The sequence below is a fragment of the Rhipicephalus sanguineus genome, chromosome 9 (genome assembly GCF_013339695.2).
Source record: "Rhipicephalus sanguineus isolate Rsan-2018 chromosome 9, BIME_Rsan_1.4, whole genome shotgun sequence".
NCBI classification, from domain to species: Eukaryota; Metazoa; Arthropoda; class Arachnida; order Ixodida; family Ixodidae; genus Rhipicephalus; species Rhipicephalus sanguineus.
In genome coordinates this window covers 35,432,831-35,454,536 of record NC_051184.2, presented here as the reverse complement: position 1 = coordinate 35,454,536, position 21,706 = coordinate 35,432,831, and the positions used below count along the sequence as shown (strand labels likewise).

The 21,706-nt window shown below is 47.5% G+C and overlaps 2 protein-coding genes across 5 annotated transcripts in view; one reads left to right on the top strand and one right to left on the bottom strand.

The window, feature by feature from the left end:
* Positions 1–54: 54 nt before the first annotated feature.
* On the bottom strand, positions 55–10,748 carry LOC119404973 (vacuolar protein sorting-associated protein 26B-like). 2 transcript variants are annotated; one of them, XM_037671716.2, is made up of 7 exons: positions 10,541–10,748; positions 8,771–8,990; positions 7,181–7,337; positions 5,994–6,158; positions 3,993–4,168; positions 1,085–1,227; positions 55–737 (listed from the first exon to the last, which is right to left on the bottom strand). In XM_037671716.2, exons 1-7 carry the CDS (start codon positions 10,541–10,543, stop codon positions 636–638), a joined length of 966 nt encoding a protein of 321 aa, XP_037527644.1. In that variant the 5' UTR covers positions 10,544–10,748; the 3' UTR covers positions 55–635. The 2 variants fall into 2 exon arrangements, with proteins under 2 accessions (XP_037527644.1, XP_037527643.1); XM_037671715.2 differs by lacking the exon at positions 10,541–10,748 and adding an exon at positions 9,764–9,910.
* A 532-nt stretch (positions 10,749–11,280) lies between these two features.
* The window catches only part of LOC119404972 (zinc finger protein 821), a 39,761-nt gene continuing 29,335 nt past the window's right edge, over positions 11,281–21,706 (top strand). Inside the window, exons 1-2 of one of the 3 annotated variants that reach the window (XM_049419147.1) lie at positions 11,281–11,622; positions 16,483–16,536. In XM_049419147.1, coding sequence (XP_049275104.1) covers positions 11,296–11,622; positions 16,483–16,536 — 381 coding nt within the window. In that variant the 5' untranslated portion in view covers positions 11,281–11,295. Of the gene's footprint in view, positions 11,626–16,482; positions 16,537–17,543; positions 17,984–21,706 lie in introns of those variants that run through there. The other 2 variants (XM_049419146.1, XM_037671712.2) reach the window with 2 other exon arrangements.

Here is a 21,706-nt window from a genome sequence, read left to right as displayed (position 1 = left end):
AGAAGTGTTACTGTAGCGAGAGACTGAGCTAATGTCATTGTCAGTTACGCACAATAACATGTAAACCACTAGACATTCTTTTATTCGTAATACACAAACCACATCTTCCCCAGGCTGCATCATCATCTACTTATATACACATCTGTACAGAACAAACAAGCAAACACAAAAATCTGCCAAGAGAGTGAGCCCAAAATAAGGCAAAGCAAAGAACGAGAGGTAAAATAACGGACTGGAGGGAGGGGGGGAGCTTTCGCATTACCGACGACGGTGTGCCCTTCAATTCCCACCGCAAACGCAGGAGCCGTAAAGCCACCCTGCATTTTTCACTGCGATGCACCACACTCACGTGCACACACGAGGGAAGGGGGCGGGAAAAAACAAAACATTCTTGGAATGTCGCGTATTTACAAATGTCCTCCGTATAAAAGAGGACACGTCCTTGTTGTGGTTAACGGCCTAGCGAAATAGACCGCACAGGAGGCTCTATGCAGGAGTGCGCGATTTGAGAGCCGCCTGAAGCTCTTCGGTCCGTTCGGTGCCCGACATGCTGCCGTCGAGAAAGACGAGCAGCAGCAAGGGGTGTGGGCAGGGGACACCAGTAGAACTGTACACGAGGCACACTCTCCGGACGGCTACTTGGTGCTGTCGCCCGCGGCTTGGTCCGGCTGCGCGTTGGATACCTGCTGCTGAATCACCTTGCGCGTCTTCTCCCCTTTCCTCCACAGCACAATTTCCTGGGGGCACAAAACGAAAGATTAAGTTCCGCTGTTTCACGTGCTACAACCACGACAAGATTTCAAAACGTCACACAAGAAATGTCGCTGGAGACTACGTTTAGACAAAAAGACTTGTCTTCATCAGTTGCTGCCCTGGCAACGAAAAGTCTTTCGTTTGAGACATTGGTCGTGGCAACATTGCTTGTTCAACGACTTCTTATCGCACCAAGCCTCCATTTTTGGGCACGCCATAGTGAGGGAAGCAAGTTTTTCAATGTGCCCCTACATCTATACTTTTTCTCAACCTGGTTGCAACAGGGCCGAAGCTACGAGTTGTGAGCAAAGTACAAGCTAGCGCTGCTCACCTGTTGTTTGAAGTAGCGGCGCTCTTCCTCGTCGACCAGAACCAGGTTGAGATAGTAACGAACCGAGAACTTCTTGTTGATGTCCTTCATGGTCGGGGTCAGGTCGTAGCCAGCCAGGAATAACCGAATTGGTATGGACTCCCCTGTATCACAGTTGAGACGCAAATGCATGAATGAATATACAGTGGGATAAGTGCCACAATTGTTAAACTTTTCTCTGTGTCTAGAATAACTTCACAACATTACTCACAGAAATGATCATCACATCCAAATACAGTCAACGTCCGATTTTTCGGACTCCCTAGGGACCGCGACATCATCCAAAAAATCGGGCAGTCCGAAAAAGCGAATTCATGCCTTTTTATTCCGCTCAAGTGATCAAATCGTCACAGCCACCTCCGAAATAGCTTTAATGCCTCCCAGTACACTTATCAGGCATTTTGGTACGCGCCCAGGCTCTCGAAAATACATACGGTACCTGCCGCGAACCCCGCTTAATTACGTGCCAACCACCGCTTGCATTTGCGTCTCGTGATGAGCGCCGCTGATACTAGCAAAGCGCGGAGTAGATTACGGCTCTCTCGCACCCGAATGCTACTCGTAAATTATGTCAGGCAACTAGAGCGACGCTCTCACACATGTTATGGGAGTGCCCTGTCACAGCAGCTCAGATGGCAGTAGCTCCGCGCAGCTCCAACTTCAAGACACAAGAATGGGCAGTCCAGCGGGCCCGCGAGGCGGCGTTGAGGCAAAGCCTCGAAGTCCCCTCATGGGAGACCTCAGCCCGGGTTATTAAACATCGCCGGACTTTCAATAAAGTTGTTTCCATCCACGGAGCATTTGGAAACGATGATGCGGAACACAAAGACCGTGGCGGAAGAGCGGATGACTCCTCCGGCTTTCCGCGATGCTCGTGCGCACGTAAATGATGCGCACACACGTCGCCGAATCTCCGCCGATATGCAGCATTTGCTGCCGTGTGAAGCCGATCGTTTCTAGTTGTGTGCAGCACATCGCCAACTAAGCTGACGCCGTCACTGTGCTGTTGCGGTACCATATGCACGCATTTGTCATGAAAGGGTTCGTGATGCCCACTCCCGTGCATGACCGCACACGGACACGGCAATGGCGAGCGGGTTTCGTTCGTGAAGGCAATGCGTCTGTGCGGCGCACTTGGCGCTCTCGCACAAAGAAGTACCGTGAATGGCGGCGCGGCGCGTTTGGGTTCTCTCCTATTAAATGCGTGCATTACGCATGCAACTGCGCTAGGCCACATGCACTACCGACTGAAGATGCTTATCCTAAGGGTTGTCAGCGACTAAGCCATACTGGCGTGTTTGCCACCTGCCGCCATCACGCCTCCGTGTATTTCCGCTGCTCACCCATAAAGACATCGCCGCACGGCGCCGTGATAGCGGCCCCTTTGAATTTCTGGTCTGCTTCACCCCATAACACTTTTGCATTGCAGCAAAGCTGACTTTCGGACTCTACTACACTCGCATACAGATTGACTCGCGAAATCGCTGGTTTGAACCTACGAGATGATAGATGCATCAGAGGTGGGGGCTTCAATTAATGCCTTTCGGACCTGCAATTTGGGCAGAAAGTCCGAAAAATCGGACGCCGAAGACTTTCAGCACCCGAAATTTCGGATGTTCTTTTACATTGACGTCTATGGGGCTGGTGACGGTGTCGCGAAAGCGTACGAATTTCGAGCATGTCCGGAAAATCGGGCGTCCAAGAAATCGGCAGTTGACTGTATCTCCATGTCATCACATCATATAATTCCTATTTTCTGATGCTCTCGACTGTGCTGTCTCCCTTATCAGGCACCCATTCTTTAACTTTAATGGATTGCTGGATATCCACCCTGCGAAACACAAGGCTCGCCAAGTGCAACTTCTTTCTTAAAGGGGTACTGACACAATATTTCGCAGCCGAGATAGCCTGCGGGATGAAATCCGGTGAACATGCGTATGTCATCTGCAAAATACCAACAGCGAATATGGCTTGGAAGTTTAAATGAATTTTGAAGTTTGTGTGAGCAATCGACATCCTCGAGCTACTGACACCCTCAAAGGGGACCCTTGGGGACCCCCTACTTCCCTCACGTGACCACGCTGCAACAAGTTATGATGACGTCATAGCCGCCATGTTTTTTTGCCGCGTTCGCTCCAGCAGCCTACTTCTCGGCGGCTGTTCGTGAAACGCGCGGCAGTTCGTCACAGTTCTGTGCGCTGACGTGAACGGGCGCTGCACCCGCTAGGTGATGATAGTTGCACCTGGAGGCTTGTCGTTTTTGAAACAAACTGACAGTGGTCGGTAATGATGAGCCTGTAATTAATTATCTGTCGCGCAGTGAAGCAAACGTTGCCGTGTTATGACTAACAGGCCCCCAGCAACACATTGCAGCGAAAAAACGCGAGGGCAAAATTTTTGTGTCAGTACCCCTTTAATGTCCACTAGACTACCTGAAAACAATGTGATAAAACTTGGAACAGCAATTTTTTTTTAGTAATTTCATTATAGGGAAAATCATTGACGCATGCCTTTCTTTTCAAGGTCATTACAACAATGCACATCTTAAAGAAAAAGGCAGACTTAAATGCCACGATGTGATTATAAGGAATGCCGTAGTGGAGAGCTCCAGAAATTTCGACCACCTGAGGTTCTTTAACATGCACCTAAATCTAACTACAAGTTCGGTTTCAGTGGCTACATTTTGATAGGGCCAAATTCAGGAAAGACTGTGTTCGTATATTTTAGGTGCACGTTAGAGAACCCCCAGTGATCAATGTTAATACAGAGTATGCCTCACTCTGGTGTTTTGCAATCATATTGTGGTTCTCGCACATGAAAAATGACCATGTACATTAAACTAAACCGGACAAAGCCAGAAGCAACTCGCCTCGGACAGGTGCACCGTCCATAATTTCATACTTGGCGATGGTTTCGTTCTCGTTGAAGATGTTTGGTCCCGAACCTGTCGTCTCACGCTTGATGATGGCAATTTCCATGTGCTTGATTTTGATGCGGACCAAGAGGAAGTAGATCTTTCCCACTATGACATCCTTGAGGTGGTACCTGTCAAAGAGACAACGTTCACCTCATATGATGAGCAAATCTTGCACATCCATGCATTGCATGAGGATTGCTTACAGTTTAGTGCCACACACCAGTATGCTTCTAACAAACTGTGGTACATCTCTTAGAGACAACCCCCCCCCCCCCCCCCAAGACAGTATTTTCTTCCAGTGCCATATCACACCCACACTGTCATAATTCTAGGGGCCCTTCAAAGTCTCACATTTGAACACATTACAGATAAAAATGCACACCACATTTGCGACAATGATCCTCGGGAAACAAGGCAAGTGCTATTTGTCATCCTGAAGACGCAAACTTCAAGAGCAATCCTCTGCTCCTCTCCAGGCGTTTCTGGTCCCCTTTAACCTTTTAAAGGGACACTAAAGGCAAATAACAATTTATGTTAGAGTGAAAGCCCAATGTATGACAACTTCTAAAACGGCAATATTATCAACAGCAGTGCCCTACTTACCGAGAAATTAAGCTAAATGTATCACATGACGAGCGCCACGAGTGGGACATTTTCGAAGTGATCCCGATGACGTAGGGAAGTCGGCCTACAATAAATCACTAGAAACCAAACTAGCAGCAGTAAAAAAAGAAGATTCCGAGCATCAAAAGATGTAATAAAATGCTGTTTGTTCGTTTCCGCTTGATTCATGGAAAACAAAACCTCCGTGGCGTTGCCATGGGGAACGGCGCGCGTGGTTCAAAGGTTCCGTTTTCGCCGAGCTGTGCCTCGCCCGTCTCAGTGGTAGTTTCGGGATCGCGTACTGCCGTGCGTGTTTTGCGCGCTCGTGAAGGTCGCTCTGACAGAAAGTTCGACAAAATGCCGCATGCGTGTGATATTGCCGGATGCCCGAATGGTGCACAACGCCAGTGCTGCAGCAAGGAAACCGGTGTGTGTTTTCACTGGGTGCCGCGGAATGAACCCTTACGCTCGAAGTGGCTTATAGTGTCATGCCATTGCGCCTGTGTGCTAAACAGTCAAAACCTCTGCGTGTGTGCTCGCTGCACTTTCGTACTGAGGATTACGAGGCCAACCGCAACTTGGTGACGGCTTTGAATGTGCCCATCCGAGCAAGTCTTTGCCGCAGCGCCGTTGTTGCTACTGTGGGTCCCGCTACTTCCGCTCGGCTGCTACTAGTGTCGGCGGCCGCGCAGTAAAAGCGGGCAACGTTGGGCATGGCAGCAGTGACGTATGAGAGTCGTATTTTCAGGCGGGAGATTTGAAGCGCGCTAACGCGATGCGGACCACTAAAAACGTGATTTTATTTCAAAATAAGCACTTCCTTGGCACAAAAGCAGCGCTACGAGGTTTCTGGACCGCTATTTCAACAATCAACGTCGACTTAATATTTGCCTTTAGCGTCCCTTAAACATACTGCGAAACCAGAAGGGGTGTGGTCGTGACATCACCAGGTTAAAAGCTGGTGATTGGTACAACACCAATGTTGTGAAAACCCACTGCGAGTTTCAAAAAAGGACGGAGGCTTGCCCATTTATCCGCACAAAAATATGTGGCCGTAAAATCGTTCTACACTGACAGACACCTTCAAACACACAGAATAAGCGCCCTGAACATACACAATAAGATGATACCCCAGTTATACGGTTCGATACCCGTCTGATACACGTCGAATGCCTTGTCCTTCAGTCGCCATAGATTACAATAAAGCTTGACTGAGGTAGAACGTCTTGACTGTAATTGGCTCCTTTTAGCAGTCAGTGTAAAGAAGCTAATTGATCACAATTTCATTGAGATTGAAAGTGCCCCGTGTATGAAACAGCTGTTCTCGTGTATGGCAGACAGTGCACTCACTTGGACTTGTTGTACTCGAATTCAATGTGCAGGCAATCTTCAATGCCCACTTCCATTTTGATGGAGGAGTTAATCTCAGGGTAGGATGAAAGCGTGTGCACTACTATGTCCAGTTCCTTGACCAGGTCAGTGAGGCGGCGCACGATGGTGACTCGCAGGAAATATCTGGACGTAGAGAAAGGCTCAGTTCAAACCCGGCACATAATGCCCATTCAAGCACTGCAACCTTATACATCAAACGGAGTGCATTGTAGTGTCACAAAAGTGTGACCTGAATGAAAGCATCGGTAACCGTTTAGTATGTGCGGAATGTTTTGTCAATAACGGTGCTCAGTTTCATGCTCAAATTTGCGCAGACCTGCCATTTTGCCAAGCTGGCAAATGCTGCTTAGCAGTTCCATTCAGATCAGATGAATCAGTGCACATTAGCAGTTGTGGTGCCATCTGTTGCCAGTAGGGCAACAAGCACCCCAGCGAAACAGATCACGAAATTTTCCTGGTGATTTGTTAGTGCATTTCAATAAAAACAACGCAAAATGCCAGCAAACCTGTGTGAAATGTGACCGTAGTAGCCAATCGAAAGGGTGGCAATCTTACAAACTCGTAATTCTTGTGTAAAAAAAAGTTTCAGAACTGATGAAGAACAGTCTCTCATACAAAAATGAACTGTCTGCTATTCAGTTGTACATTACGCCTAGACAACACATGTGGCCCCGAGAGCAGCTCTGTAAGAAAATCTGATTCTCAAACCTGCACCTACTAGTACATATATGACAAAATGTTTGCACATATGTCACTGGAGCTATGAATGACAAGGCGATAGATATGTAATCGTAGCAGTGTAGTGGTGTGTTTAGAAGAATAGATACTTGGGCGAGTTTGTAAGGATCCATGATAGTACTTGGAAGCGCAGAACACACAAAATACACAAGAAAGGACAACTAGACAAGACGAGCACTCACTTCAAATTGATATCAATCAAATCAATCAAATCAAATTTTATTCATTCATAACATAATGTACAAGATAAGGATATACAGAAGGGACTTGACATCTTGTGTGTATTGCACTTCCAAGTACTATCATGGAGTTGTGTGTTCTACAGAAGGCTAATTATTACTTAAATGAAGAAAAGAATGCGAGAAACATACGAAAGTCTTCTGACAAGCAAGTTCAGGGATGCTTACCTTAACCGGACATTTGAGCCGGTGTACGACTCATATGGCTTCTCTACGTTGACAAATTCAAAGCTGTAACTGGCATTCTGAGCTAGCTCTCCAGGTCGTGCCAGCTCCTTGACCAGGGACGCAAACTCGTGGTGATTGCCGCGATCATAGTAAAGTTCTGGAACACAGAAATGACCGACGAAAGGTAAGGCGATGGCACAAGGCACGCCGTGGAAGAAGCATATGTAATTAACTGCTGTATTGGGAGCTCTTAAAGGGACACTAAAGAGAAACAATGAATTGGTTTAGATTGATGAAGTGTGCTCGGAAAACTCTTGTGTAGTTTATTTCACCACCATAGGTTTATTATTAGAGGAGAAAACCAAGTTCAAAGTTTCATTTTTAAATTTCGCGCCGAACTTTGTAATTCGTGACGTAAAAGGTTTCAAAGAGCGTTTAACGTTTTGGCGCCACTGGCTCGACGAAATTTCCACAAACTCGTTATGTCAAGTCTCTGGCCCCCTCAGAGGACAATGTACTTCTATTTAACCGATTAGGAACTACGTAGGCCCAAGCAGGCGCCGTCAAAAATATGTGACATCACGGCAAATGGTGCAGGAATTGCAAGGTGGCGTCACCACCTGTATTTTCTTTTTGCGCGCTTTCTCGCTTATTAAGCGTCTTCTCGCAGCAAGCGTGGTGTTTTTGGTATCGTGGAAGACTACTTTACTAATGCGAGAAAAATCGTTTTGCTCTTTAGTGTCCCTTTAAAACGGAAGCTTTGCAATATGAGTGAAGTGGGAATGAAGACCACGTGCTTGATTCAGTTGTCAAACACAAAATGCAGTTAGGCCAAGGAAAGTATAGAGAACATTAATTGTATTGAACTGTGCTGCAGTTATAACGACAAATGAAAATTAATTAAAGTTTAAAAAGCACCCTTTCTGTCGGTGGGATCTGAACCCACAACTTTCGAATTACATGTCCAATGCCCTACCGATTGAGCTACGGCGGAAAGCACTGCCCCGTACACTTTGTTGGGTATTTCTGTACATGTAATCCCTGGGAGTGTTAGCCTGTGCCGCTCGTAGCCAAGGTGGGGGTGTGTGGTAGGCTCGGATCCCATTGACAGAAAGGGTGTTTTTTCGTCCAATTCATTTCAAGTCATTACATACAACGATCAATGTCCCCTATGCTTTCCTTGGCCTAATTCATTTTGTTGTGTGTAACGAAGAAATGAGCCCCTCGTAAAGATTCCCTGTCTTTCGTTCACAGAATGCAGTTGGCTTACAGAGAATGTGCTGACAAACACCGAATCGCTCGTGAATTTCGAGGCATGCACATCACAAGACAGCCTTGCGATGTCCATGCCTTGAATGAACATTGAAAGGCTGTCTTGTAATGCATGCACAAATGCATGAGGTGGATCAGGAGTATTCTGATCGCAGAGGGTAATGTTTGATTACATGTAGAAGGCTTCCCAACATCTGTGAGGACTAACAAATCGTTAATCGTGAAGCTCGGTGTAAGCCATAAAGTGAATCACAGTAAGATTTGTGCATAAGATGAGTAGGGCAGCTGAATAGTATTTCTAAATGAAACGACGCTTGCCTATCTGTCCGATGAACTCTATCTTGATGCCCTGGTGTTCCAGCTTAGAGCCTGGCTTCTTGAGGGTTATGTTCACTTTTCCGGACACCGATTCACCGTCGTAGTAGAGGAGGTGTTTCTCTTTCTTGCCGTCTTCCGTCTTGATCTCGGCCATTTTGCGGTTTTCCGTGCCATTGAGAATTATGTCGATGTCCGCGCTCTGCCCGAGCCCGAAGAACGCCTGCAGCATGACAACATATGGTGCGATGTTGAGAGAACACTTATTAGAAAATTTAAGCCAGGAATAGCTCGTTTTGAAGTGTACTGACAACTCTTGATCTCCTCCTGGCACAAAAATTCCTCCCGAACAAGAAAAATAAGAAAACACTGAGGCACTTTGTACACAATTCAGATGTCGTATACCCACCCTAAATTTTTTATCATTGTAGGTCTGGTCAAGTGCCCTTTCCACTGTGCCCAATGTGTACAGTAGACAATATTACTGACCACTTCAGTCATATTTTGTGACCACTTTTTGTTTTTGAGTAAAAGCACTCTAGAAACACAATTTCGACAAATTAGGCATAAATTGTTCTATTTAGGATAAGGAACATGCAATAGTTATGAGGTGATATTAAGTACTCTGCGAACCTTTTTTTCCCCGTTCATCCCCATTCATTTCTCCCCGAAATTTGCTGTAGACATCAACAATAAATTAGTTTACTTTTCATTATCACCATAGCCTTGCACTGTCCTTTGCAACGGGTGTGCGCCAGTCGAGAGGGACGACACAAAGCGTTGCGAGCTGCAATCTCTACATAACGCAACTGTTGTGGCTGACGACAGACAGAGGTCGGAGGAGATTTGGGTCGGTAAAGATAAAAATGGTTTAACGTAACCCGGATGCGACGTTCTCTGTGTCGTGTCTAAAATTGATCTAGCTTACGAACGTTGCAACGATCGCTCGCTACGCATCTCATAAACGCGATTAATGCGCCCAAGAGGGATACCGACCATTGCTCGCGATGTCATTTTCGCCTTCCGCCACGCCTTCTGCACAGCCGACAATACCTCGAAACGACGCAGATGCGCCTAAGCGAACGTCGCCACTCACAGACTCTTCTTCTTTTGTCATATCCTGTCGTGGAACACACGGGGGGGTCCCTCCCTCCCACTACTTGACAGTGTAAAGCTCTCGTAACGCTATTCGTAGACGACATGCGGGACAAAAGCCCAATCGCGGGCGAAACATGAGACGTTCCGTGCGTCACGCAGTACATTTCCACGTGCGGAACTTCAACGTCTGCACTCGCGACTACAACGTATTGGAGGACAACGGACCGCGGTTATATCCGCATATGGGTGGCCGGCCCGACTTTGTACGTACGACTTGTGGCGAAAGGCATCACGGCAAGCCGTCAAACGCGACAGGGGTCTCAGGTTCGCAAGGCGCCGATCGCACGGACAAGTCTCTGCGCTTCGCGCAAAATGCAAAGAAAAAGTGGGCAATCGCCAAAGGCACCCCACCACGGTGTCCACTAGAGAGCCGGATAGCAGCTTGTCCGTAATCCGCAGTCATCTAGATTACGCACGGATTAGCACAGCTTAGTGGGCGTCGCTGGAGAAGCAACGGTACTTTCGACAAGACGGGGAGTCCCACAGCGACAGCGCGCAAAACGGGGGGACGTTTTCGGAAAGCCAGCGCTACGTGTGCACGGCACTTGCCCGCGTTCCATCGGCAACGAGGACAGAACGATCGAAAACAGAAGGTTACGAAGCGTTTATACAAACCATTTGCACGGCTTTTGTGGTCACCGACACACTTCACACCGCTGCTGACTGCACGCACCCCTCAAGTCATGCACACTTTCGCCCTTTCCCAAGATGGCCGATGGTAGATATGCAGCAAGCTGAAGCTGAAAGCAACGTTGGCTGAAAGAGCTACTGGTGGAGCAGCGTTGGTCTTATCGATAAAATATTACAGCCCAGTAAATGGTGTACCGTTCGCTCAGGTGATTGATTAATCAGCTGGAAGCGCTGCTACAGCATACATGCTGACGTAGATGTGCGTACGAAATTCCGTGTTTATGACAAAAATACCCAGAGTTTTATAAGCTGTGGCTAGCATTTTGTTTTTCATATTTGGCTTTATAATCTTCCGCGATTAGTTTCATTTTTCATTTGCTGTTTACGGGAAATTGCGAGGTACGCAACTTACGCCATGGAAGCGGCGCTTAGGGCTTGTCGCAACGGCGGTCTTTTTGATTTCCGCGCCATCAGGTACATCAGCTGCATCAGCTAATAAGCAATTCCACGGAACATTATGCGTCCAAATTTGATCTTCACTCCATCCTTCATTTTATCCATCACTCAGATAAACTCTCTTGGTTATTTGTACCCGCTTATTGTTGCTTGGGATTATTCACGGCCAAGTTCACGGCGGACTGAAAAAAACAAAAAGTCGCTGCTGCTAGCAGCGCCACCTGTAATTTCCGCGGTACGTGTTCTCGGCATTCTCGGCTCGATCTCTGGCTCGATCATGTGAGATGTCAACATGGATCTCAACATTGCGGCGAAGTGTGCTTTGTAAACAATCTTTTGCTATGTCAAGTGTGTGTTGTGCCGTGAAAGGGTGCCAGCGTCGACGAGAGAACAGTGAGGGCGTTTACTTCCACACTCTGCCTCCGAGTGCCGCCCGGAAACGTGTATGGGAGGAAGCCATCGGCTGCAGCAGCTTGCCGTATTCTGCTCGCGTGTGCTCCGCGCACTTTCTTGACTCGGACTATTTACCGCAATACGGAAACCGAAGGCTTGTAAATAGACTCAGATGGACGGCTGTGCCTTCTGTTGACCTGCCCGCCTGCGGAGATGTGGTAGTAGTAATTGTTCACTTTCAATGCGTAGCAACAAGTAAACTCGCGACAGCGTAAAGCTTCTGTTTTCGTTTGCTTACGCAAACTCAATTTCTTGCGGAAACGGCAGATGTCAGGGTAAGGCCACGCGTTTATGTCACAGAGGAGGTCGTGGTTGATAAAAGCGACTTTGGATATCATCTGTCGGTGACGAAGAAAGCTCTTGTCCAACGTTACTCTCTGGTCTTCGTGCAGTGTGCGTGACCCGCTAAGTTCGGCGGGAACGTGTCGCAAGGAAGCGCCACTTGTAGGCACCGTGTCGTGGATTTTCGCACGTGCATCATAGAGTTACTGTATATGCTACAGCGCCTCTAGCAAGCTGAAGCAGCATTTCAGCAAAATTGGGCCGGGACCGGACTGGAAGCGAACGCAATGCGGGTGTTTGTTCTCTTGTCCAGCCATGATTGGGCGGACCTAGTGGGACACTGCACGTGTGTCTCATTTTCTTTGCACCCCTAACGGCTGATTTTCGTGACTCTTAGCCGTTTAGAAAAGGTACATGGCGCCCTCTAGACAGCACACGGTGCCTGCACGGAGGTTCGAAGAAATTAGATAATGAGGTTTAGTACTCAACCAAAATACCTGCATAGTGCCCTCTGGTCCTTGCACTGCTTATATATGGAGGTTTGAAGAAATTGCATAATGACAGCATACAGCAACAAGACTGAAGAAAAAAAAAGAACATTTATTGGCTCAACACATGATTGCTAGGTCGGAGAGCGAATGCAGTGCAGGCAAAGCAAAGGTGCAGCAGCGTAGCAAAACAATTATTCTCTGCGAAAAGAATGTGTTGTCGAACTCGCGTGCCAGTCCAATATTGTTTAGGCAAGAGGGAAGAGAGAGAATGGCTTCCCGGAGAGTTCACCTTCCAAGTGCACACCATAATGCTCTCTCCTAATTATTTCTTCCTCCATGGCAACGCCACACAGACGTTAAAACACAATAGTGGGGATACAGACGAGTTAACTAGTGGGACATATTTTTTGAATTGCTTATATCTCAATATGGCACTCCTAGTTTGTTTCAAGGAATAGAGAAGAAGTTTCATGAGTGATTATAAAAAATGCTACGCACCATTTGACATTTACCCAGCCAGAAGTTTCTGTGTCAGTTGTTTTTTTTTTTTTTAGTAGTTACTGGCATATGAGAGCAACTTGATCAAAGTGAAGTGTGAGGCTGTTTGTTCTGCAGCCCCCAATAACTATTTTATAGTTACGTGTGGTTGGTGGGAAAGTTGATGCCAATATAATGGTGGTGAGCACACTGAAATGATAAAATTGTTCCAAACTGATCGACCATTTCTACACGTGTGACCATGTCTACTGCAGACTTGAACTTAGTTCAAGTCTGCGGTAGACCTTGGCTAGCGTGTCTGCCGACGGACTTGCTCTTGTGTGTAGTAGCTCTGAAGTGCCTAAGCATATGGCAGTTTGGCAGATGTCACTGAATTTCGAGTATTTTAAAATGAGACTGTATTCTGTATCAAACACTCTTAGCAGCGCGGAAGCTAGTACTTTAAGTGTGTGTTTACTGGAAATAAAATTTGGTGGCCATAGCACTACTTAATGCAAAGCAGTGTTTGATTATACAAGGGCACTCGTAAAATGCAGGTTAACATAAAATGTTTATATGACATTGTGTTGTTATAAGAGATGATTATATACAATCTTACATTGTTGGAGTGTTGAAAACCATAAATAACATGTGCATCACTTGACGTAACTACTTTAATATCTGTAATGAATTCACTTGTGTGATTCTGTCTATGTCTCAACCAGTCACATAACTGATTCACAAGTTAAGGCAGTACAAACCCATTGTACATCGCTGATGACGTTAAAGCACACTTGTGGAAGAACCCAGCATCACTACACCTAGAATCCTAGAGTAGATCTGTCATTTGACAACTGTTTGCTCAATGTCCTGACAACTGCACATGCAGGTGCAGCACTTATGTAGCGTAGGAAGGCACATAATGCACACATTATAGAATCACCAGTTGTCATACTGCACGATGTGCATAAGTATATTTTGAACGCCTTGGATCATTTTTCGGCAACGTCGCTGTAGTTTGTGGAGCAGAGAACTTGTTTCAAAGTTTAGCCTTCAGCGCATCCTCTTCGGATTCTTGTGATCCTTGTAACAGCGGAGCTTAAGCTTGAGTTACAGCCTTGCTGGGCGTCGCTCAAAAACTCAGCGCAGGAAAGTGGAGAGAAGGATAGCCATGCTGAGCGGTGAGATGCGTGGTGAGAGAGGGAAAGGGGAGATGACGAGCAAGTGTGTGGGCAGGGCTTAGAGGAGGAGGGGATAGCTACGGAGGCGCATCGCGACACAAGTGTTTGGGTGAGGAGGCATGCATTGAGGGATTGGCTGTGCCTAGTGATGACATAAGCTCTGACGTACAGGTATTCTCCTATAAAAGAGAGGCGGCGTGCACTCGACGGCATCAGGGTCTGATCTACCGATAAGATGGGCAGAACTAAGAAGGTGCTCTCTCCCGAGGAACAAGAAGAGCGACGGCGAAGGAAGCGGGAAGCCGATCGTGAGCGTATCAAGTGGCGTCGAGAAGATCCTGAATTCCGAACGAGGGCTGCCGAAGCTAAAAGGGCAAAGGAGGGCTGAGTATCATGAGTTGCGGGCAAGAAAAGTTGCTGCCGATCGCCAATATGACGCAAGCCACTGTGAAGAGAGCAAGACTGGCGGCCCAGCAGCGAAGAAAATCCGATTTCGGCTTGCCAGTCTTTAGACAAAGAAGACTGGCCACCACTGATGCAAGGCATAGTGGTGCGAGAAGTGTGCTTTCTACCAAGCTTCAAAGTTGTGTCAAGTCACTCCTTTGATTGTGGTTGAAGGCTTTATTATCGATGTCCAAAAGGAAAAGTGGTTGTCTGAGTTGATGATGAGTCATCTTGGCTTGTGGTGCTACACTAGAATATGGGAAGGTGTTGCAACTACTGTGCTAAGGCAGCTATATAGACTTGGTCTTTAGCAATCTCAAGAAATTTAGTATAGAGATGCTTGGAACACCTCTGGCTCTGGATGAAATTGATCCTAAGGCAGTTGTAATAAAGTGTAGGACGGATCCACATTGGAATCAGCTTGGTGAGATACAGATGCAGTTCTGGGATGAGATTGCAGATGATTACTGAAATGTCTATGAAGGGTGTCAGATGCCAGTACGGATGATATGTGTGAGGTGTGCCAAAGTGATGAAAACATTTGCGGGGTTGGGTGGTATGGCGAAGAACATGGGATCTGCCTTTGCAAGGAAGAAGACGAAGGAGAAGCTTGCCAGGAGGGTATTGAGGAGACAAGTGAAGGTGGAAGTAATGAAGATGCAGTTGATGAAATTGCCCAATGAAACACTTCGAAAGATGGTTAAGGCCATAGAAAAAGCCGAGTTAAAGCTAGTGTGGACCACCAGCTCCACTCTTTCCTCAATGTTCGCATGTCGATTGCGAAGCTGTCTTTTTTTTTTCGTTCCCAAGTGGTTGTTCTGGAATGCACAGTTGGCCACAAAATAATACGGACCGTGAGAGTGTGTGCCGAAATTGCTGTCTAGTGGCGAGCCGTCTGCTGTCGAAAGCATTGCTCTGGCGAATGCGTGGCCACAGCTATGCTCGCGACAGCAGACGGCAGTTATAGCACGCGCGGCCGCGGTCCATGAAAAAGATTTAGCAATGGCGGCTAAGCATACTGTGTTGCATGGAAAGGTACTTATGCGTCAACAAAAGTCCAAAGTCCATAAGCTCAAAGGACCCCTGACACCAAAATTGAAACCTCGAGATCTTTGTGTTGTTTGACTTTCCTGTATACGGGGGCACATCTGACCGATTATTAGTGACGAACGTTGCCTTTAAGATATCTTAATTTGGTTTTAAAGTAAGCGTGAGTGCTCACTTGAGTTGGCTGCACCTTCCGACATCCTGGTAAGACGTAGATAGAGGCCCCGTGTGACGTTCCAGGAGTAAAGCAAGTATTGTGGACGTCACAGAAGGTTTGCGGGGCGCACGTGCACAATACGACGACTGGCACCCGGCGAGGCCTACTGTTCCTCACCCCTCTCGCTCTGTTGTCGGGCTGCTCTCGAGGTAGTTTTCGTGAGGGGACACGCGTTTAACAGGTTTAACCTATAGCGAGGCACCCACATACTTTCAATCTCTACCGCGCGCGGGGCCCTGATTTGAAAACCGCGCTGTCAACGTCACCACAGCTTGAGTGCACGTGGTCTTTGACGCTCCCCCGCATGGGGCGCCGGTTTCTTGTGGTTTTTAGGCGGGCGTTTTGAAGTGATGCTAAAATGGTCACAATTAACTACGCTAGAATTAGTTGTACGATACGCTAGAGCATTTACGATTTAATTTAGAGATTACCAGACACAAAGCTACAAATTACAGCAAAAAAGTCACCAACAAAAATTTCGCTGTCAGGGGTCCTTTAAAGTGCAGTGGCAGCGAAAGGGTGTGCTCACTGAAAAGCAGTTGAAGGATGAAGATGCGGTCGCTGACCAAGTCAGCGTGAAAACACGCTGTTTCGGGACCCGTACGGGTTCCTACTAAGCAGGTAAGGACAGGACTTATGGCTCTTGCCTGCTTAGTGTGATCAAGGAACCCATACAGGTCCCCAAACGTCCGTTTTCACCTTGACTTTGTCAGTGACCGCATCTTCATCCTCATCATGTTACCTGACCAGACGGAACTTTTGTCGAACTCTTGACTTTACTGAAAAGCAATTGCATGTGCAGTGGCATCTTGGGAAATCATTTCAAAATACCAGAATTCAGGCTGACAGTTTCCTGAATGGTTGTCTTTATGGTTGCAGGTACCAACAACTTCTGCTGCTGATTCCGGCTACAGTTCGGATGCATCGACAGAGGTGAGTTACACCAGGAGCTTTTAGTGTAAAAGGCCAATCGTCCCAAAAAACAGAAAGCAACACTCCACAGTGCGCTGTCGAGTGATGTTACTTCACATTTGCCAGGACATTCTAATGTTTGGCAAGTCGAGAAGGATGAAGCAACGTGGTAGCAATTGTAGGTTTATACTGCAGTTTAACACAGAGGTAGGAGTAAAGATAGACATGTTGAAATGCAATTATAACTTACTTCGCCAGACACCACCAGTAGTTTTGGATTATTTCAGGTGAGCAGTGGGCCCAAAGCTCCTGCTTCTGTCAAAAAAGACAGCAGTACAAGAAATGCATGCTTGCTAGTGCAAGACATGCATCTCACACAAATGGTAAAATGTCGATATATTCTTATACTTCCCTTTAATGCTGTTTTGCAAACAAACATGGCCCATTTTGGTACAGCCAGTGTGTGTTTTATTCTTGTGTTTCTTTCCTGGCCAGACAACTATTTTTTAGCTGTCATGAAATCACAACAACAGCTGCTTTGGTGGTGTAGTTGTCTGCTGCCACTGATGTCCGTAACCACTATCAAGTGCATTGAGAAAAAGATATCCAGGACCGGGTGGGTGGGAAGAGCGTACACCAGCAAAAGGTCATGTGATCACCATCAAGTGCATCTTAATTTTTTTTCCGCGAGAGGTGCCAAAAGTAACTTTGAGTAAAGAAATTAAAATATAAATCCACATTTAACGAGAAAAACACGGTTCGTTTTAGACGATACAATAGACAATCTTTCCATTAGTGTGGTTATCTCAGTTATTGTTCTGAGCAGTTGTCTCCTTAAGCTCCTTAAGGTCGAGGCTTGTCTGCCGTTGCGTTGTAGCCAGCCACTAGTACTCGGAACGCCCACTGATGGCTCTGCGGCGCTCGCTCCATTCTGACACATGCTCTAGTTTGATAGGAGCTGCGCCTCTAGTGCAGCTCCTATCATACTAGAGCACGTGTCAAAGGGAAAGGGAAGGGCAGGAGGTTTTTGGCTCACGCAGCAGGCATCTTTATAGAGGAGGCGTTGCTTTGATGCATGCTTTCGTTGGATAGGAGACCGCTAGAGGGCCACAACTGTAAACTGCATTCGCTCTCAGTGCGCTTCGACAATAATGATATGAACGAAGAAGACAAGGCAGTGGAGCGGAGAGCTCGCAAAGCGGCTGCAGCGCGGGCTCGCCGTCGAGACCCGGAGGTGAGATCTCGAGAAGCCGAAGCAGCACGGGCTCGCCGTCAACAACAACGAGCCACCACCAATCCAGAGGCGGCGAGGGCTCGCGCAGCCGAAGCGGCACGGGCGCGTCGTCAAGCCAACCCTGAGCTGAGAGCCGGCGAAGCTGAAGCGAGACGGAAGCGGCGGCAAGCAGACCTGGATGCAGCACGGGTACGGGATGCTGCAGCCAAGCGCCTCAAGCAGTCGCTTCCTGAGGTTGTTGGCGCCGATGCGCGCTTTAAATGCGACTTCCTAGATCGCACGTTCGGCCACAGCTGCAAGATTTGCGACCGCTGGTGCTTCGATAACAATTTGACCACCATCTCCACGGTGACGAATACAGTGACGAATAAAACATTGTGTTGTGTATATACTGTACCACCCCTGTGTTTGTCATGTCTTTACATGATGATCGAGTGGGCAAAAAGTACGGAGGATTCACGGTTTACCATATTTAACTCCGGAGCTTCGCCCACTCATCATCATTCACTTTGTGGATATGGCGTGAATTGTTATTTTTTTTTACAAAACAACTTCAAGCTGTGGAGTGGCTCCGTGGTAGAACACCTGCTTGACACGTAAAAGACCTGGGTTTGATTCTCACTCAGACCGAAGATTTTTTATTTATTTGCATCTATCTCAAATTTTCACTCACGGACAAAGCCGATTTCTCGTTCACAACAAATGACACTGACGCTGGAATTTCTGCGATAGTGTTAAAAACTCATTCAGCAAAGTAAGTGTGCTTTGCTGAAGGTCATTCAGCAAAGTAAGTATACTTCCGGGCATAATATGATCGCCAGTTTTAAGAGCAACGAAGCTTCCTCGTCTCGCTGTAAATTGGTGGAGGCTGAGACTTCATTTAGCTATGGCAAACTTGATACAAACCGAGATACACTGAGCGACCTGCAAAGCCACCATATATCCCACATAGCCTTTAAGCACCTTTGTAGATACCGTATTTACTCGCGTAATGAACGCACTCGCATAATAAACGCACCCTAAACTTTAGTCGTCAAAATTGGGATTTTTTCCCCGCGTAATAAACGCACCCCTAACTTTCATCCGCTGCAGTCCCACGAACCAACGTGCGGCACTTCCTCGTCCGTTGATCTTATCTTTCTTCCTTCCTTTTTTTTTCCTTTATTACGCCGACCCCCCTCGGTTTGCTTCCCCCCTCCCTTCCGCCCGCGGTAGCGCACCGTTTTGTTAGTTTTTCTATCTGTGCGCGGCGCGGTCCCTCTCTTTTTGTATTGTTTTTGAAGTAAGTATCCGCACGCCGCAGCAGTATTCACGAACGGTTCGAGTGTAGAGACATCGCGGCTCACAAGCACACAGCGTAGGGAGCCTACACGACCGGTCGTGTGGGCTACCTAACAGCAAAACTGCCCACGCCATCCCACGGTCACACAAATACGAAGCTTTGCGGAGCCGGGGGCATCTAAATGTCTAATGCGGCGGTGCGGGAGCGCGCGGGGATATGATGATGGTGAAACTGCGGCTTTCCCTTTGCATCGGGTGGTCGCAAGTCGCAAGCCTTGCAGCTTGCAGCTTGCAGAAGATAACGCAACGCCATCTACCACCGAAGCGGCCGGGTAGGACAGCCAATCAAAATGATGCAAGACGGTGACGCGAGTTTTAGCATTGTTGTCGTTGTTGTCATTGGTTGTCATCATAGCATCGTAGCCCTACTTTTTTTTTTTTTCGCCTCAGAAGTCATGCCATGCTGCTCACTGCCCATTCTCACCTCGTTGGAAGTTCTTTCTAAGCCTGTGTTGCGTTTTGTCGTGGACGATGGGCCGAAATGTGAGCTACACGGCCGGTTTCAAGCTACAGGCTGTGGAGTACGCACTTGAACACGGGAATCGTGCTGCCGGTAGGCATTTCGGAATTGATGAAGTACGTGTGCGCTACTGGCGGAAGCAGCATGACAAGCTCCACGCTACAAATAGGGAGCGACGTTCCTTCAGGGGACCAAAGACCGGGAAGTTTACTGCTGTGGAAGAGGAGGTCTTAAAATATGCCCGGGACCTACGAAACGACGGCTGTGTCGTTTCGCACGAAATGATCCAGACGCAAGCGCGAGCCAAGGCCAGGAAGCATGGCATCGCTAATCGCTCCCACGGCGTTTAAAGCGAGCAATGGGTGGACGACGCGCTTTATGCGGCGCAACGGACTGTGCTTGAGGAGGCGCACATCACTTTGCCAGCGGCTTCCTCCTTGCTACGAAAATAAGGTAGTGGATTTTCACAAGTTCGTTATACGCCTGCGGCGGGACCGAGAATTCGTTCTCTCGTGAACATGTTCTGCTAGATGAGGGATCTCTTTCAGGTGGAGCAGGGTGCTCCATTACCTGACACGACGGTAGTATAATTCTAACACCTTGCCCGACACCAACCTATGAACACCTCGCACCAACGACCTTGACTTGGCCTCCCATGACTGATGTGAGCGCTCACGCTGCTCGAGCACCAAGCTCTGGCGATATATCAACATCCCTAAGCCATTATATAGCAATAGTACACATTGATGCATAGCGCCTCCCTCTCGGTCGCTTGATGAAATAGCTTGAGGCGATGAGAAATCATCAAACAATAACTTCACACTGTCAGGGGTGTAAATTCACAAAAATCACAAGGGGGGGTCACATCTTGCAGGGGCGGCCATATTGTTATTATAAATACATTATTTTTAACTATAGAAAAGTTAACGTCATGTTTTCAAAGAAATTTAAAAAACGAGCATGAGCGTCGGCGGCGGGTCAGGGAAAGCAGCACTGAGCAGCCAATAGTGCAAACACACTTTGCATGACGAAGTTAGTTTCTAAGCATAGCTCCTAGGTAGGCTGTAGCATATTTCTAGCTAATATGTGATTATGGTTAAACCATGAAATAAAAATGCTAGCGCTTTCTTGCGATAATGCATGAAGGTACAGCTTTTCTTTAACTTCAGCTCCATCCCCCATCACGTATACCTGTTAGAAATGGCCTCCCACAATTTACCTTTGCCTGCAGTGTATTGGAGTATGGTTGTTGCGAACCAATTTGCACCCCCCGATGTTTGATACGAACGTACGCTAGCGCACAGGTACGAACAGGTGCTGCCCGCGCTGTCGCGGAAGACGCAGCAGTCATGCGTGGGCGCGGGTATGCGCGCTGCGTGACCGTCAATGGTGCGTCGTTGCCTCCGAGATAGCGCGCGCAAATCTTGGATGCCTTTAGGCGCCTTCGTGTTTAGATTACAGATGACGTTGACGTCACGTTCTTTTTTTCCGACGCGTTGACGCGTGCTCCTGTGCTCGAGGCAGCAGCGTCTTTGTACTGTGGAAACACATGCCTGCCACGTCGATGCAAGCCATGTCCCTGCAATCGGACGTTCTCTGAAACAAGACTGAAACTTAGGCTGCGGGTCCGTCAATGGTAGACGAAGACCCCAAGAGACGAAGCGGACGGCCTTGGCGAAGGAGCTTGGCCTCTATCTATCGTGTGCAAAGCGATTCTTAAGTCACTTTTGCCGCAGTACTTTAGTGTCATGCAGAAAAGCGTAGTAAGATTAGGAAGAGGCTACTAGCGGTCACGGGGCACAACACATCTGGCTCGTTAATTACACAAGCGCACATGCACCGTATATTTACGTGTACAAGTATGATCGTTGATGTCTAAAAACTTTACTGGCAATCATTCAGAGCTGTTCATGACGTCGCTGCGGCCCTGAGAAACGCTGAATCTAAACGTATGCCGACTTTCTTTTGTTGCATACTAATTTTCCATGTTTTCTGGTGATACGAATTTCGGATCATACGAATATTTTTGGTAACCCCGCGAGATTCGTATCACCAAGGTTTTACTGTAGTGCATTTGAAAGATAAATCTCAAGGGGTGAACACAAGGGGAGTCAAGACCCCCTAACTCCCACCCTATGATTTACGCCACTGCAAGC